This window comes from Lethenteron reissneri, chromosome 53 (genome assembly GCF_015708825.2).
Source record: "Lethenteron reissneri isolate LAM-NWPU_2019-01 chromosome 53, ASM1570882v1, whole genome shotgun sequence".
Lineage (NCBI taxonomy): Eukaryota > Metazoa > Chordata > Hyperoartia > Petromyzontiformes > Petromyzontidae > Lethenteron > Lethenteron reissneri.
Window position 1 is genome coordinate 1,819,741 of NC_083831.1, and position 15,661 is coordinate 1,835,401.

Sequence of the window (15,661 nt, forward strand, 5' to 3'; positions counted from 1 at the left end):
ACAGAAGCGTTTTTCAGCACGTGGTCCGCGGGTATCCTGCCGCGGCTTTCTGCCGTGACCCTTCTCCCTCACTCCGATTGGCTAACGGAGACCCCCCTTCCTGACACCCCAAAGTAACCTGCAAATTTCTGACAGCAGCACATCACTCGCTTTCACACAAGCCGCCATCTCCCCCTGGCGGCGTCAGGATCCTCTCTCCTCCACACACCCCTCCATCATCGCCATCATTAATCGACCTCAACACACCTGCATTTCAGCGCCACAGTCCCGGTCACAACAATTTGCTAGCGGCATGCGCGTGCGGCTGAGGGGTTAGTCAGCCGATGTGGTGTGCGGGTGGCGAGGTGTGAGGCTAGCAATGCGTGTGGGCGAGAGAGATGGTGGGTTTGTGTGGGGAGCGGTGTAGCGGTTAGTGCACTGCCTCTACGGACCCGGCGACCCGAGTTCGATTCCCACTCACGGCCAACACCAATGACGATTATCTGAACCAGTCCCGGGCCTCCCATAGGTCGACTCGGCACGGTGTGTGAACATCGCCACCTGGGAAAACAAAGGTGGCCGGGGCATGGTGCTGGCCACCCACCCCCTCGTGCGCCATGCCGGCCTTCATAGGTGCTACTTGCTAACAGCACGGGCTGTACGAGAGATCTTTATCATTGGTGGGGATTGTGTCTGTTGCAAGAGGAGTCGCTGGACATGTGGGTCCACTCCTAATGGCACTCACCTTCGCCTGTTTCCTTTTCAAGCACACCAGCTCCTTCTGCTGCTTCCTCAGGAGTTTCAGGAAACCCTGACATAGCGGCGCACGGCACAGCAGTTCATGTCACTCAGGACCACACCGCCACACGGATTTTTTTTTTTACAGGTGTAAAGACAGTGTGTCGGCAAGCTCCAAGAAGGTTCAGGAACTCACAAGAGGGTTCGAGATCAAAGGCGGGGCTAAGGGCAGAGGAAGGCCACGCCGGGCATAACAAGGGGGCGAGGAGTGGGGTTCAGGGCTGTTTGGTTGGGGTTCTGGCCGTCATCGCTGTCTCTTGTCATTGCTACCTTCACGTCGTCACTGTCTTCACGTCGTTACTGTCTTCATGTCGTCACCGTCTTCACGTCGTTACTGTCTTCACGTCGTCACCGTCTTCACGTCGTCACCGTCGTCACGTCGTTACTGTCTTCACGTCGTCACTGTCTTCACGTCGTTACTGTCTTCACATCGTCACCGTCTTCACGTCGTCACCGTCTTCATGTCGTCACTGTCTTCACGTCGTCACTGTCTTCACGTCATCACTGTCTTTATGTCGTTACTGTCTTCACGTAGTTACTGTCTTCACGTCGTCACTGTCTTCACGTCATCACTGTCTTTATGTCGTCACTGTCTTCACGTAGTTACTGTCTTCACGTCGTCACTGTCTTCACGTTGTCACCGTCTTCACGTCGTCACTGTCTTCATGTCGTTACTGTCTTCATGTCGTCACTGTCTTCACGTCATTACTGTCTTCACGTCGTCACCGTCTTCACGTCATTACTGTCTTCACGTCGTCACTGTCTTCACGTCGTTACTGTCTTCACGTCGTCACCGTCTTCACGTCATTACTGTCTTCACGTCGTTACTGTCTTCACGTCGTTACTGTCTTCACGTCGTCACTGTCTTCATGTCGTCACTGTCTTCACGTCGTCACTGTCTTCACGTCGTCACTGTCTTTATGTCGTCACTGTCTTCACGTCGTCACTGTCTTCACGTCGTTACTGTCTTCACGTCGTCACTGTCTTCACGTTGTCACCGTCTTCACGTCGTCACTGTCTTCATGTCGTTACTGTCTTCACGTCGTCACTGTCTTCACGTCATTACTGTCTTCACGTCGTCACCGTCTTCACGTCGTCACTGTCTTCACGTTGTCACCATCTTCACGTCGTCACTGTCTTCATGTCGTTACTGTCTTCACGTCGTTACTGTCTTCACGTCGTCACTGTCTTCACGTCGTCACTGTCTTCACATCGTCACTGTCTTCACGTCGTTACTGTCTTCACGTCGTCACTGTCTTCACGTCATTACTGTCTTCACGTCGTCACCGTCTTCACGTCATTACTGTCTTCACGTCGTCACTGTCTTCATGTCGTCACTGTCTTCACGTCGTCACTGTCTTCACGTCGTCACTGTCTTTATGTCGTCACTGTCTTCACGTCGTCACTGTCTTCACGTCGTCACTGTCTTCACGTCGTCACTGTCTTTATGTCGTCACTGTCTTCACGTCGTCACTGTCTTCACGTCGTTACTGTCTTCACGTCGTCACTGTCTTCACGTTGTCACCGTCTTCACGTCGTCACTGTCTTCATGTCGTTACTGTCTTCACGTCGTCACCGTCTTCACGTCATTACTGTCTTCACGTCGTCACTGTCTTCACGTCGTTACTGTCTTCACGTCGTCACCGTCTTCACGTCATTACTGTTTTCACGTCGTTACTGTCTTCACATCGTTACTGTCTTCACGTCGTCACTGTCTTCATGTCGTCACTGTCTTCATGTCGTCACTGTCTTCACGTCGTCACTGTCTTTATGTCGTCACTGTCTTCACGTCGTCACTGTCTTCACGTCGTTACTGTCTTCACGTCGTCACTGTCTTCACGTTGTCACCGTCTTCACGTCGTCACTGTCTTCATGTCGTTACTGTCTTCACGTCGTCACTGTCTTCACGTCATTACTGTCTTCATGTCGTCACCGTCTTCACGTCGTCACTGTCTTCACGTTGTCACCGTCTTCACGTCGTCACTGTCTTCATGTCATTACTGTCTTCACGTCGTTACTGTCTTCACGTCATCACTGTCTTCACGTCGTCACTGTCTTCACGTCGTCACTGTCTTCACGTCGTTACTGTCTTCACGTCGTCACTGTCTTCACGTCGTTACTGTCTTCACGTCGTCACTGTCTTCACGTCATTACTGTCTTCACGTCGTCACCGTCTTCACGTCATTACTGTCTTCACGTCGTCACCGTCTTCACGTCATTACTGTCTTCACATCGTCACTGTCTTCATGTCGTCACTGTCTTCACGTCGTCACTGTCTTCACGTCGTCACTGTCTTTATGTCGTCACTGTCTTCACGTCGTCACTGTCTTCACGTCGTCACTGTCTTCACGTCGTCACTGTCTTTATGTCGTCACTGTCTTCACGTCGTCACTGTCTTCACGTCGTTACTGTCTTCACGTCGTCACTGTCTTCACGTTGTCACCGTCTTCACGTCGTCACTGTCTTCATGTCGTTACTGTCTTCACGTCGTCACTGTCTTCACGTCATTACTGTCTTCACGTCGTCACCGTCTTCACGTCGTCACTGTCTTCACGTTGTCACCGTCTTCACGTCGTCACTGTCTTCATGTCGTTACTGTCTTCACGTCGTTACTGTCTTCACGTCGTCACTGTCTTCACGTCGTCACTGTCTTCACGTCATCACTGTCTTCACGTCGTTACTGTCTTCACGTCGTCACTGTCTTCACGTCATTACTGTCTTCACGTCGTCACCGTCTTCACGTCATTACTGTCTTCACGTCGTCACTGTCTTCACGTCGTCACTGTCTTCACGTAGTTACTGTCTTCACGTCGTCACTGTCTTCATGTCGTTACTGTCTTCACGTAGTTACTGTCTTCACGTCGTCACTGTCTTCACGTCGTCACTGTCTTCATGTAGTCACCGTCTTCACGTCGTCACTGTCTTCATGTCGTTACTGTCTTCACGTCGTCACTGTCTTCACGTCATTACTGTCTTCACGTCGTCACCGTCTTCACGTCATTACTGTCTTCACGTCGTCACTGTCTTCATGTCGTTACTGTCTTCACGTCGTCACCGTCTTCACGTCATTACTGTCTTCACGTCGTTACTGTCTTCACGTCGTTACTGTCTTCACGTCGTCACTGTCTTCATGTCGTTACTGTCTTCACGTCGTTACTGTCTTCACGTCGTCACTGTCTTCACGTCGTTACTGTCTTCACGTCGTCACTGTCTTCACGTCATTACTGTCTTCACGTCGTCACCGTCTTTACGTCATTACTGTCTTCACGTCGTCACCGTCTTCACGTCATTACTGTCTTCACGTCGTCACTGTCTTCATGTCGTCACTGTCTTCACGTCGTCACTGTCTTCACGTCGTCACTGTCTTTATGTCGTCACTGTCTTCACGTCGTCACTGTCTTCACGTCGTCACTGTCTTCACGTCGTCACTGTCTTTATGTCGTCACTGTCTTCACGTCGTCACTGTCTTCACGTCGTTACTGTCTTCACGTCGTCACTGTCTTCACGTTGTCACCGTCTTCACGTCGTCACTGTCTTCATGTCGTTACTGTCTTCACGTCGTCACTGTCTTCACGTCATTACTGTCTTCACGTCGTCACCGTCTTCACGTCGTCACTGTCTTCACGTTGTCACCGTCTTCACGTCGTCACTATCTTCATGTCGTTACTGTCTTCACGTCGTTACTGTCTTCACGTCATCACTGTCTTCACGTCGTCACTGTCTTCACATCGTCACTGTCTTCACGTCGTTACTGTCTTCACGTCGTCACTGTCTTCACGTCATTACTGTCTTAACGTCGTCACCGTCTTCACGTCATTACTGTCTTCACGTCGTCACTGTCTTCACGTCGTCACTGTCTTCACGTAGTTACTGTCTTCACATCGTCACTGTCTTCATGTCGTTACTGTCTTCACGTAGTTACTGTCTTCACGTCGTCACTGTCTTCACGTCGTCACTGTCTTCATGTAGTCACCATCTTCACGTCGTCACTGTCTTCATGTCGTTACTGTCTTCACGTCGTCACTGTCTTCACGTCGTTACTGTCTTCACGTCGTCACCGTCTTCACGTCATTACTGTCTTCACGTCGTCACTGTCTTCATGTCGTTACTGTCTTCACGTCGTCACCGTCTTCACGTCATTACTGTCTTCACGTCGTTACTGTCTTCACGTCGTTACTGTCTTCACGTCGTCACTGTCTTCATGTCGTTACTGTCTTCACGTCGTTACTGTCTTCACGTCGCCACTGTCTTCACGTCGTTACTGTCTTCACGTCGTCACTGTCTTCACGTCGTCACTGTCTTCACGTAGTTAATGTCTTCACGTCGTCACTGTCTTCACATTGTCACCGTCTTCACGTCGTCACCGTCTTCACGTCGTTACTGTCTTCACGTCGTCACCGTCTTCACGTCGTTACTGTCTTCATGTCGTTACAGTCTTCACGTCGTTACTGTCTTCACGTCGTTACTCTCTTCACGTCGTCACCGTCTTCACGTCGTCACCGTCTTCGCGTCGTTACTGTCTTCGCGTCGTCACTGTCTTCACGTCGTCACTGTCTTCACATCGTTACTGTCTTCACGTCGTCACTGTCTTCACGTTGTCACTGTCTTCACGTCGTTACTGTCTTCACGTCGTTACTGTCTTCACGTCGTCACTGTCTTCACATCGTTATTGTCTTCACGTCGTTACTGTCTTCACGTCGTCACTGTCTTCACGTCGTCACTGTCTTCACGTCGTTACTGTCTTCACGTCGTTACTGTCTTCACGTCGTTACTGTCTTCATGTCGTTACTGTCTTCATGTCGTCACTGTCTTCACATCGTTACTGTCTTCGCGTCGTCACTGTCTTCACGTCGTCACTGTCTTCACGTCGTTACTGTCTTCACGTCATCACTGTCTTCACGTCGTCACTGTCTTCACGTCGTTACTGTCTTCATGTCGTTACTGTCTTCATGTCGTCACTGTCTTCACATCGTTACTGTCTTCACGTCGTTACTGTCTTCACGTCGTCACTGTCTTCACATCGTTACTGTTTTCGCGTCGTCACTGTCTTCACGTCGTTACTGTTTTCATGTCATTACTGTCTTCACATCGTCACCGTCTTCACGTCGTCACCGTCTTCACATCGTCACCGTCTTCACGTCGTCACCATCTTCACATCGTCACCGTCTTCACGTCGTCACCGTCTTCACATCGTCACTGTCTTCACGTCGTTACTGTCTTCACGTCGTCACTGTTTTCACGTCGTTACTGTCTTCACGTCGTCACCGTCTTCACGTCGTCACTGTCTTCACGTCGTCACCGTCTTCACGTCGTCACTGTCTTCACGTCGTCACTGTCTTCACGTCGTTACTGTCTTCACGTCGTCACTGTCTTCACGTCGTCACTGTCTTCATGTCGTTACTGTCTTCACGTCGTTACTGTCTTCACGTCGTTACTGTCTTCACGTCGTCACTGTCTTCACGTCGTTACTGTCTTCACGTCATTACTGTCTTCACGTCGTCACTGTCTTCACGTCGTCACTGTCTTCACGTCGTCACTGTCTTCACGTCGTCACTGTCTTCACGTCGTTACTGTCTTCACGTTGTCACTGTCTTCATGTCGTTACTGTCTTCACGTTGTCACCGTCTTCACGTCGTTACTGTCTTCACGTCGTCACTGTCTTCACGTCGTCACTGTCTTCACGTTGTCACCGTCTTCACGTCGTTACTGTCTTCACGTCGTTACTGTCTTCACGTCGTCACTGTCTTCACGTCGTTACTGTCTTCACGTCGTTACTGTCTTCACGTCGTCACTGTCTTCTTGTCGTTACTGTCTTCACGTAGTTACTGTCTTCACGTCGTCACTGTCTTCACGTCGTCACTGTCTTCATGTAGTCACCATCTTCACGTCGTCACTGTCTTCATGTCGTTACTGTCTTCACGTCGTCACTGTCTTCACGTCGTTACTGTCTTCACGTCGTCACCGTCTTCACGTCATTACTGTCTTCACGTTGTCACTGTCTTCATGTCGTTACTGTCTTCACGTCGTCACCGTCTTCACGTCATTACTGTCTTCACGTCGTTACTGTCTTCACGTCGTTACTGTCTTCACGTCGTCACTGTCTTCATGTCGTTACTGTCTTCACGTCGTTACTGTCTTCACGTCGTCACTGTCTTCACGTCGTTACTGTCTTCACGTCGTCACTGTCTTCACGTCGTCACTGTCTTCACGTAGTTAATGTCTTCACGTCGTCACTGTCTTCACATTGTCACCGTCTTCACGTCGTCACCGTCTTCACGTCGTTACTGTCTTCACGTCGTCACCGTCTTCACGTCGTTACTGTCTTCATGTCGTTACAGTCTTCACGTCGTTACTGTCTTCACGTCGTTACTCTCTTCACGTCGTCACCGTCTTCACGTCGTCACCGTCTTCGCGTCGTTACTGTCTTCGCGTCGTCACTGTCTTCACGTCGTCACTGTCTTCACATCGTTACTGTCTTCACGTCGTCACTGTCTTCACGTTGTCACTGTCTTCACGTCGTTACTGTCTTCACGTCGTTACTGTCTTCATGTCGTCACTGTCTTCACATCGTTATTGTCTTCACGTCGTTACTGTCTTCACGTCGTCACTGTCTTCACGTCGTCACTGTCTTCACGTCGTTACTGTCTTCACGTCGTTACTGTCTTCACGTCGTTACTGTCTTCATGTCGTTACTGTCTTCATGTCGTCACTGTCTTCACATCGTTACTGTCTTCGCGTCGTCACTGTCTTCACGTCGTCACTGTCTTCACGTCGTTACTGTCTTCACGTCATCACTGTCTTCACGTCGTCACTGTCTTCACGTCGTTACTGTCTTCATGTCGTTACTGTCTTCATGTCGTCACTGTCTTCACATCGTTACTGTCTTCACGTCGTTACTGTCTTCACGTCGTCACTGTCTTCACATCGTTACTGTTTTCGCGTCGTCACTGTCTTCACGTCGTTACTGTTTTCATGTCATTACTGTCTTCACATCGTCACCGTCTTCACGTCGTCACCGTCTTCACATCGTCACCGTCTTCACGTCGTCACCATCTTCACATCGTCACCGTCTTCACGTCGTCACCGTCTTCACATCGTCACTGTCTTCACGTCGTTACTGTCTTCACGTCGTCACTGTTTTCACGTCGTTACTGTCTTCACGTCGTCACCGTCTTCACGTCGTCACTGTCTTCACGTCGTCACCGTCTTCACGTCGTCACTGTCTTCACGTCGTCACTGTCTTCACGTCGTTACTGTCTTCACGTCGTCACTGTCTTCACGTCGTCACTGTCTTCATGTCGTTACTGTCTTCACGTCGTTACTGTCTTCACGTCGTTACTGTCTTCACGTCGTCACTGTCTTCACGTCGTTACTGTCTTCACGTCATTACTGTCTTCACGTCGTCACTGTCTTCACGTCGTCACTGTCTTCACGTCGTCACTGTCTTCACGTCGTCACTGTCTTCACGTCGTTACTGTCTTCACGTTGTCACTGTCTTCATGTCGTTACTGTCTTCACGTTGTCACCGTCTTCACGTCGTTACTGTCTTCACGTCGTCACTGTCTTCACGTCGTCACTGTCTTCACGTTGTCACCGTCTTCACGTCGTTACTGTCTTCACGTCGTTACTGTCTTCACGTCGTCACTGTCTTCACGTCGTTACTCTCTTCATGTCATTACTGTCTTCACGTCGTCACCGTCTTCCGGTCGTTACTGTCTTCACATTATTACTGTCTTCACGTCGTTACTGTCTTCATGTCGTTACTGTCTTCACGTCGTCACTGTCTTCACATCGTTACTGTCTTCACGTCGTCACTGTCTTCACGTTGTCACTGTCTTCACGTCGTTACTGTCTTCACGTCGTTACTGTCTTCATGTCGTCACTGTCTTCACATCGTTACTGTCTTCACGTCGTTACTGTCTTCACGTCGTCACTGTCTTCACGTCGTCACTGTCTTCACGTCATTACTGTCTTCACGTCGTCACTGTCTTCACGTCGTCACTGTCTTCACGTAGTTAATGTCTTCACGTCGTCACTGTCTTCACATTGTCACCGTCTTCACGTCGTCACCGTCTTCACGTCGTTACTGTCTTCACGTCGTCACCGTCTTCACGTCGTTACTGTCTTCATGTCGTTACAGTCTTCACGTCGTTACTGTCTTCACGTCGTTACTCTCTTCACGTCGTCACCGTCTTCACGTCGTCACCGTCTTCGCGTCGTTACTGTCTTCGCGTCGTCACTGTCTTCACGTCGTCACTGTCTTCACATCGTTACTGTCTTCACGTCGTCACTGTCTTCACGTTGTCACTGTCTTCACGTCGTTACTGTCTTCACGTCGTTACTGTCTTCATGTCGTCACTGTCTTCACATCGTTATTGTCTTCACGTCGTTACTGTCTTCACGTCGTCACTGTCTTCACGTCGTCACTGTCTTCACGTCGTTACTGTCTTCACGTCGTTACTGTCTTCACGTCGTTACTGTCTTCATGTCGTTACTGTCTTCATGTCGTCACTGTCTTCACATCGTTACTGTCTTCGCGTCGTCACTGTCTTCACGTCGTCACTGTCTTCACGTCGTTACTGTCTTCACGTCATCACTGTCTTCACGTCGTTACTGTCTTCACGTCGTCACTGTCTTCACATCGTTACTGTTTTCGCGTCGTCACTGTCTTCACGTCGTTACTGTTTTCATGTCATTACTGTCTTCACATCGTCACCGTCTTCACGTCGTCACCGTCTTCACATCGTCACCGTCTTCACGTCGTCACCATCTTCACATCGTCACCGTCTTCACGTCGTCACCGTCTTCACATCGTCACTGTCTTCACGTCGTTACTGTCTTCACGTCGTCACTGTTTTCACGTCGTTACTGTCTTCACGTCGTCACCGTCTTCACGTCGTCACTGTCTTCACGTTGTCACCGTCTTCACGTCGTCACTGTCTTCACGTCGTCACTGTCTTCACGTCGTTACTGTCTTCACGTCGTCACTGTCTTCACGTCGTCACTGTCTTCATGTCGTTATTGTCTTCACGTCGTTACTGTCTTCACGTCGTTACTGTCTTCACGTCGTCACTGTCTTCACGTCGTTACTGTCTTCACGTCATTACTGTCTTCACGTCGTCACTGTCTTCACATCGTCACTGTCTTCACGTCGTCACTGTCTTCACGTCGTCACTGTCTTCACGTCGTTACTGTCTTCACGTTGTCACTGTCTTCATGTCGTTACTGTCTTCACGTTGTCACCGTCTTCACGTCGTTACTGTCTTCACGTCGTCACTGTCTTCACGTCGTCACTGTCTTCACGTTGTCACCGTCTTCACGTCGTTACTGTCTTCACGTCGTTACTGTCTTCACGTCGTCACTGTCTTCACGTCGTTACTCTCTTCATGTCGTTACTGTCTTCACGTCGTCACCGTCTTCACGTCGTTACTGTCTTCACATTATTACTGTCTTCACGTCGTTACTGTATTCATGTCGTTACTGTCTTCACGTCGTCACTGTCTTCACATCGTTACTGTCTTCACGTCGTCACTGTCTTCACGTTGTCACTGTCTTCACGTCGTTACTGTCTTCACGTCGTTACTGTCTTCATGTCGTCACTGTCTTCACATCGTTACTGTCTTCACGTCGTTACTGTCTTCACGTCGTCACTGTCTTCACGTCGTCACTGTCTTCACGTCGTTACTGTCTTCACGTCGTTACTGTCTTCACGTCGTTACTGTCTTCATGTCGTTACTGTCTTCATGTCGTCACTGTCTTCACGTCGTTACTGTCTTCGCGTCGTCACTGTCTTCTCGTTGTCACTGTCTTCACGTCGTTACTGTCTTCACGTCATCACTGTCTTCACGTCGTCACTGTCTTCACGTCGTTACTGTCTTCACGTCGTTACTGTCTTCATGTCGTCACTGTCTTCACATCGTTACTGTCTTCACGTCGTTACTGTCTTCACGTCGTCACTGTCTTCACATCGTTACTGTCTTCGCGTCGTCACTGTCTTCACGTCGTTACTGTTTTCATGTCATTACTGTCTTCACATCGTCACCGTCTTCACGTCGTCACCGTCTTCACATCGTCACCGTCTTCACGTCGTCACCATCTTCACGTCGTTACTGTCTTCACGTCGTTACTGTCTTCACATCGTCACCGTCTTCACGTCGTTACTGTCTTCACATTATTACTGTCTTCACGTAGTCACTGTCTTCACGTCGTTACTGTCTTCACGTCGTTACTGTCTTCACGTTGTTACTGTCTTCACGTCGTCACCGTCTTCACGTCATTACTGTCTTCATGTCGTTACTGTCTTCACGTCGTCACCGTCTTCACGTCGTTACTGTCTTCACGTCGTCACTGTCTTCACGTAGTTACTGTCTTCATGTCATTACTGTCTTCATGTTGTTACTGTCTTCACGTCGTTACTGTCTTCATGTCATTACTGTCTTCACATAGTTACTGTCTTCACATCATTACTGTCTTCACGTCGCCGCTATCTTGCGATGCCGCGGTCTTAAGTCAAGTTAAAGTTTCAATAAAGAAACCCCTCACCAGTCCATGTCCGAAGTCACTGCACAGGTATGCCCCAGGAGCTTCGTATTCTCACAATAGACGCAAAGCGATCGGCACCGGCCTTCAGGGGGGGGATCGCCATCATCTCACCTTCATCCTCTTCAAGTCTTCGATGGTGAACTGTGGGATGACCACCGTGTCTGCAGAGGCATACCGATCAGCGGACGTGAAGGGAAGGTCAATGGTCGGTTAACGAGGAAAGACGGGGTGATCTCACCATTAATGAGGCGATAACGACACGATATCACTGTTAATGAGGCGATAACGACACGACCTCACCATTAATGAGGCGATAACGACACGATATCACTGTTAATGAGGGAATAACGACACGATATCACTGTTAATGAGGCGATAATGACACGACCTAACAATTAATGAGGCGATAACGACACGATATCACTTTTAATGAGGCGATAACGACACAATCTCACCATTAATGAGGTGATAACGACACGATATCACTGTTAATGAGGCGATAACGACACGATATCACTGTTAATGAGGCGATAACGACACGACCTCACCATTAATGAGGCGATAACGACACGATATCACTGTTAATGAGGGAATAACGACACGATATCACTGTTAATGAGGCGATAATGACACGACCTCACCATTAATGAGGCGATAACGACACGATATCACTGTTAATGAGGCGATAACGACACGACCTCACCATTAATGAGGTGATAACGACACGATATCACTGTTAATGAGGCGATAACGACACGACCTCACCATTAATGAGGTGATAACGACACGATAACACTGTTAATGAGGCGATAACGACACAATCTCACCATTAATGAGGCGATAACGACACGACCTCACCATGGCGGTCACCATGACGGGGGCCATGCCCCCCCCCCCCCCCCGCCGCGCTGATGAACCACATTCTACGTTCCAGCCTACGGGCCTTCAGCAAAGGCCTTAAGCACCGCGGGACTAGACTGCATTATATATAATGTACATACATAATGACATACATTATGTATGTTGATTAACTGTGAATAACCCAACCAATAATAGATATCTATTGTAATGTATATGAATACACTAACCCCCCTCTGGTCTTCTCACCCGATTGGCTCACAAGTAACGACATCACATTTATCCCTCGCCGCTATTTAAGACTGAAACAGGAGGATTACTCCGCAACTCTGGCTATCGCCTGATGAAGCTGGTTGTAATTACCTGCGAAAAGTCAAGGTACTCGAATTGTGAATGTTGTTGTGGGTTTAATCCCTACAACAAGTGCCGAACTGGTAACGTATCGGTGCGTTTTGTTTACATCACAAACCTTAACTAATTTGCTGCGTCGGGTGGTGGTGGCGGGTTTAACGACACATTTATATTCACGCAATCTAACCCCAAACAAACAAAAAGCCTCTTAACGGACGGAGAGGGACGACGTCACCGTGATTTGTGCAACGCACCCCACGTTGTGGCAAGGCAACGGTTGTCATTCATACGGATGGAATTGTCCGGGAGAAAGTGTAACAACGATACGGTGATTCGACACTCGCTGTGCCACAGGGGTCAATGCACGAGGGAGGGGAAGAGGACAAGGAGCAGGAGGAGGTGAGGAGTGGGACGCCACGGTGGCTAGGAGATGTTAACTACCTCACCCGGTATACAGGAGGTTGTGAGTTCGATCCCGATCCTGACGATGCCTGCTGTATATTTGGAGTTTGCGTGTCTCTCTCTCTCTCGGTCTCCCAATGGTCGCGTGGATTTTTCTCCGGGTCCTCTGTTTTTTCCCTCCACATTTAGAATCAACATCACGTGTTTTAGAGTATTTGGCTGCTATAAATGTCCACGCGATGATAAGCCGCTTCGTTGAACTATAATTTGCGAAAGCCAGAAAAAAAGAGCTTGACAGCTCTGTGAGCCTTACACTTAAAGTAAAAATTTGTTCAGTTAATTAATGAAAGAATATATGTGGGATTGGAGGGAGGGAGGAGGAGGGAGGAGGAGGGAGAGGAGGAGGGGGAGAAGGAGGAGGGGGAGTAGGAGGAAGGGGAGGAGGGGGAGTAGGAGGAGGGGGAGGAGGGAGCACCTCTCTTGCGCTCCGTGCCATGGCTGTCCTGCTCGCAGTAGTAGGATGAGGCCGAGTGCTTCAGCTCGGAGCTGCTCTGTGGCGTGACGCTCGCCCGCACCGGCGTGACGCCGCCACGGCTGTCGCTCCTCAGCGTGCCGCCACTCGGTATGTCCAGGATGTCGCTCTGTATGCCCAGGTACAAGACAAAGAGAAAGATCTCCCGTATAGACTCAACAGACTGTTGGGACAAGTGCTTTTAGCGAGTAGCACCTGTGAAGGCCAGAATGGCACTCGAGGGGGTAGGTAGCAAGCACCACGCCTGGCCGCCTTTGTCTCCCCAGTGACGATATTTACAAACTGTACCAGGTACTCATTTGAGGCTGAGTCAATCTAGGGGAGGCTCAGGACCGGTTCTGATAATCGTCACTCGTGTTGGCCGTGAGCAGGAAATGAACTCGAGTCTCCGGATTTGTAGCACAGCGCGCTCACCGCTACACTACCGCTTCCCACACACACACACCACACACTCTCTCACACACACACACGTGCGCGCACACATAAAAACCTCCGTATAGCCTTAACACACACGCACACACACACACACACATGCACACACACATGCACGTGCTCTCGGGGAGGGGTGCCGCGTGGGTGATGGCCACGTGATGCGAGCGCGTGGACGTTGCGATGACGACCGCCCCAGTGAGGAGGACTCCCCGGTGAGGACTCCCCGGTGAGGACTCACCGCCTCGATGCCCATCGCTTTCATCTGGTTCGCCCGCTTCTCAGCCAGCGAGAGGTACTTCTTCGGGTCGGACAGCGCATCCACGAAATCTGGAACACGCGCAAACGCCATCACCCAACAGCGTTACCACGGCAATGCCACCGCCCAACAGCATTAACCATGGCAACGCCACCGCCCAACAGCGTTACCATGGCGATGCCACCGCCCAACAGCGTTAACCACGGCAACGCCACCGCCCAACAGCGTTACCATGGCGACGCCACCGCCCAACAGCGTTAACCATGGCGACGCCACCGCCCAACAGCGTTAACATGGCGACGCCACCGCTCAACAGCGTTAACCATGGAGACGCCACCGCCCAACAGCGTTACCACGGCAACGCCACCGCCACCCAGGCTGGTCCCGTGGCTCAGCTCACACCCGACCAGCGCGACGTCGCCCCTCCGCGCCCTCCATGTCCGCGCCCGCTTGTGCCCTCACCTCCCAGCCCGTCGGGGACGTAGGTCTTGAGGACGATGTCGCAGAAGACGGTGGGCAGGGAGAGGTGCTTGTTGCCCTCGTTGCGGAGGGAGATGTGCCGGTAGCCCGTCTGCAGGCCGTCCAGCGGCAGGATGCGCTGCCCGATGAGCTTGTTGTTCTCGTCGTACACGGCGATCCGCAGCACCGCCAGGTCCGGCAGGATCACCTGCGCTCACGAGGAGGGATCAACCCACAGAGATCTCCCGCTGGCTCGGGTGAGCCGCGTCGAGGCACCGGTGGCTCATCTCCCATTTACAGGCCTCAACCGGGGATGGAAATTCGATGTTCCGGTGGCCGGGGGTGGGGGGGGGGGCGAGTCCGTACAGAGGGCATTCATCTAGCTGCTGCGCACGAGCAGAATTCATCGCTCCAACTCCGCGGTGGACGTCCTCTTGGGCGCGTATCTCTCTCCGTCGTTAGTCTCGACTGCCGGCCGCTGTGTTCCCCCTCGGCGTGGCGTGAGCAACCCCGGGGCCCCGCCAGCGACCCACGAGCCCAGCTAGCATGTGATTAACTCTGGTGTGTTTTCTTATTATTATAGCTGTGGGAGGAAACTGGAAAACCCGGATGGAAACCCCGTGGAGAATAGAGAAGGGGTGGGAGTGAGAGAGAGAGAAGGTGCAAACTTCACGCAGAGAGGCGCCCCCAAAGCAGGAATCGGAAACCCAGGGTCGTCCTTCTTTGCTGCCGAGGCGCAAGAGTGCGACCGCCGCACGCTGCCGCCACCCACCCTGTCGCTCTCGAATCTCAACTCAATCGAAAACTCAACGACGGGGAGGGGGGGCGAGGCATGGGGGGGGGGGGCACCTTGCGGAAGACGAACGGCTCCTCGCTGTAGGCCGGGTTGAGGCCGTTGTTGAGGACCATGCGTGTCCGGAACTCCTTGCGGATGGTGTCCGTGGGTAGGCCGTACATGTCCACCTCCACGTACGTGCCCACCTTCTTGTCCGACAGGAACTGTCCCGAGATGATCTGTCCAGTAACCACGCACAATCCCCCCCCCCCGCCCG

At 51.1% G+C, this 15,661-nt stretch overlaps 1 protein-coding gene across 2 annotated transcripts in view; it reads right to left on the reverse strand.

Moving 5' to 3' along the window:
• LOC133356255 (1-phosphatidylinositol 4,5-bisphosphate phosphodiesterase beta-4-like) overlaps positions 1 to 15,661 on the reverse strand; it is a 75,091-nt gene that overhangs the window by 12,395 nt on the left and 47,035 nt on the right. For both annotated transcript variants that reach the window (XM_061573651.1, XM_061573650.1), the window contains exons 25-30: positions 15,459 to 15,623; positions 14,613 to 14,817; positions 14,133 to 14,221; positions 13,406 to 13,571; positions 11,431 to 11,480; positions 725 to 790 (exon numbers count right to left, since the gene is read on the reverse strand). In XM_061573651.1, coding sequence (XP_061429635.1) covers positions 725 to 790; positions 11,431 to 11,480; positions 13,406 to 13,571; positions 14,133 to 14,221; positions 14,613 to 14,817; positions 15,459 to 15,623 — 741 coding nt within the window. The remainder of the gene's footprint in view (positions 1 to 724; positions 791 to 11,430; positions 11,481 to 13,405; positions 13,572 to 14,132; positions 14,222 to 14,612; positions 14,818 to 15,458; positions 15,624 to 15,661) is intronic.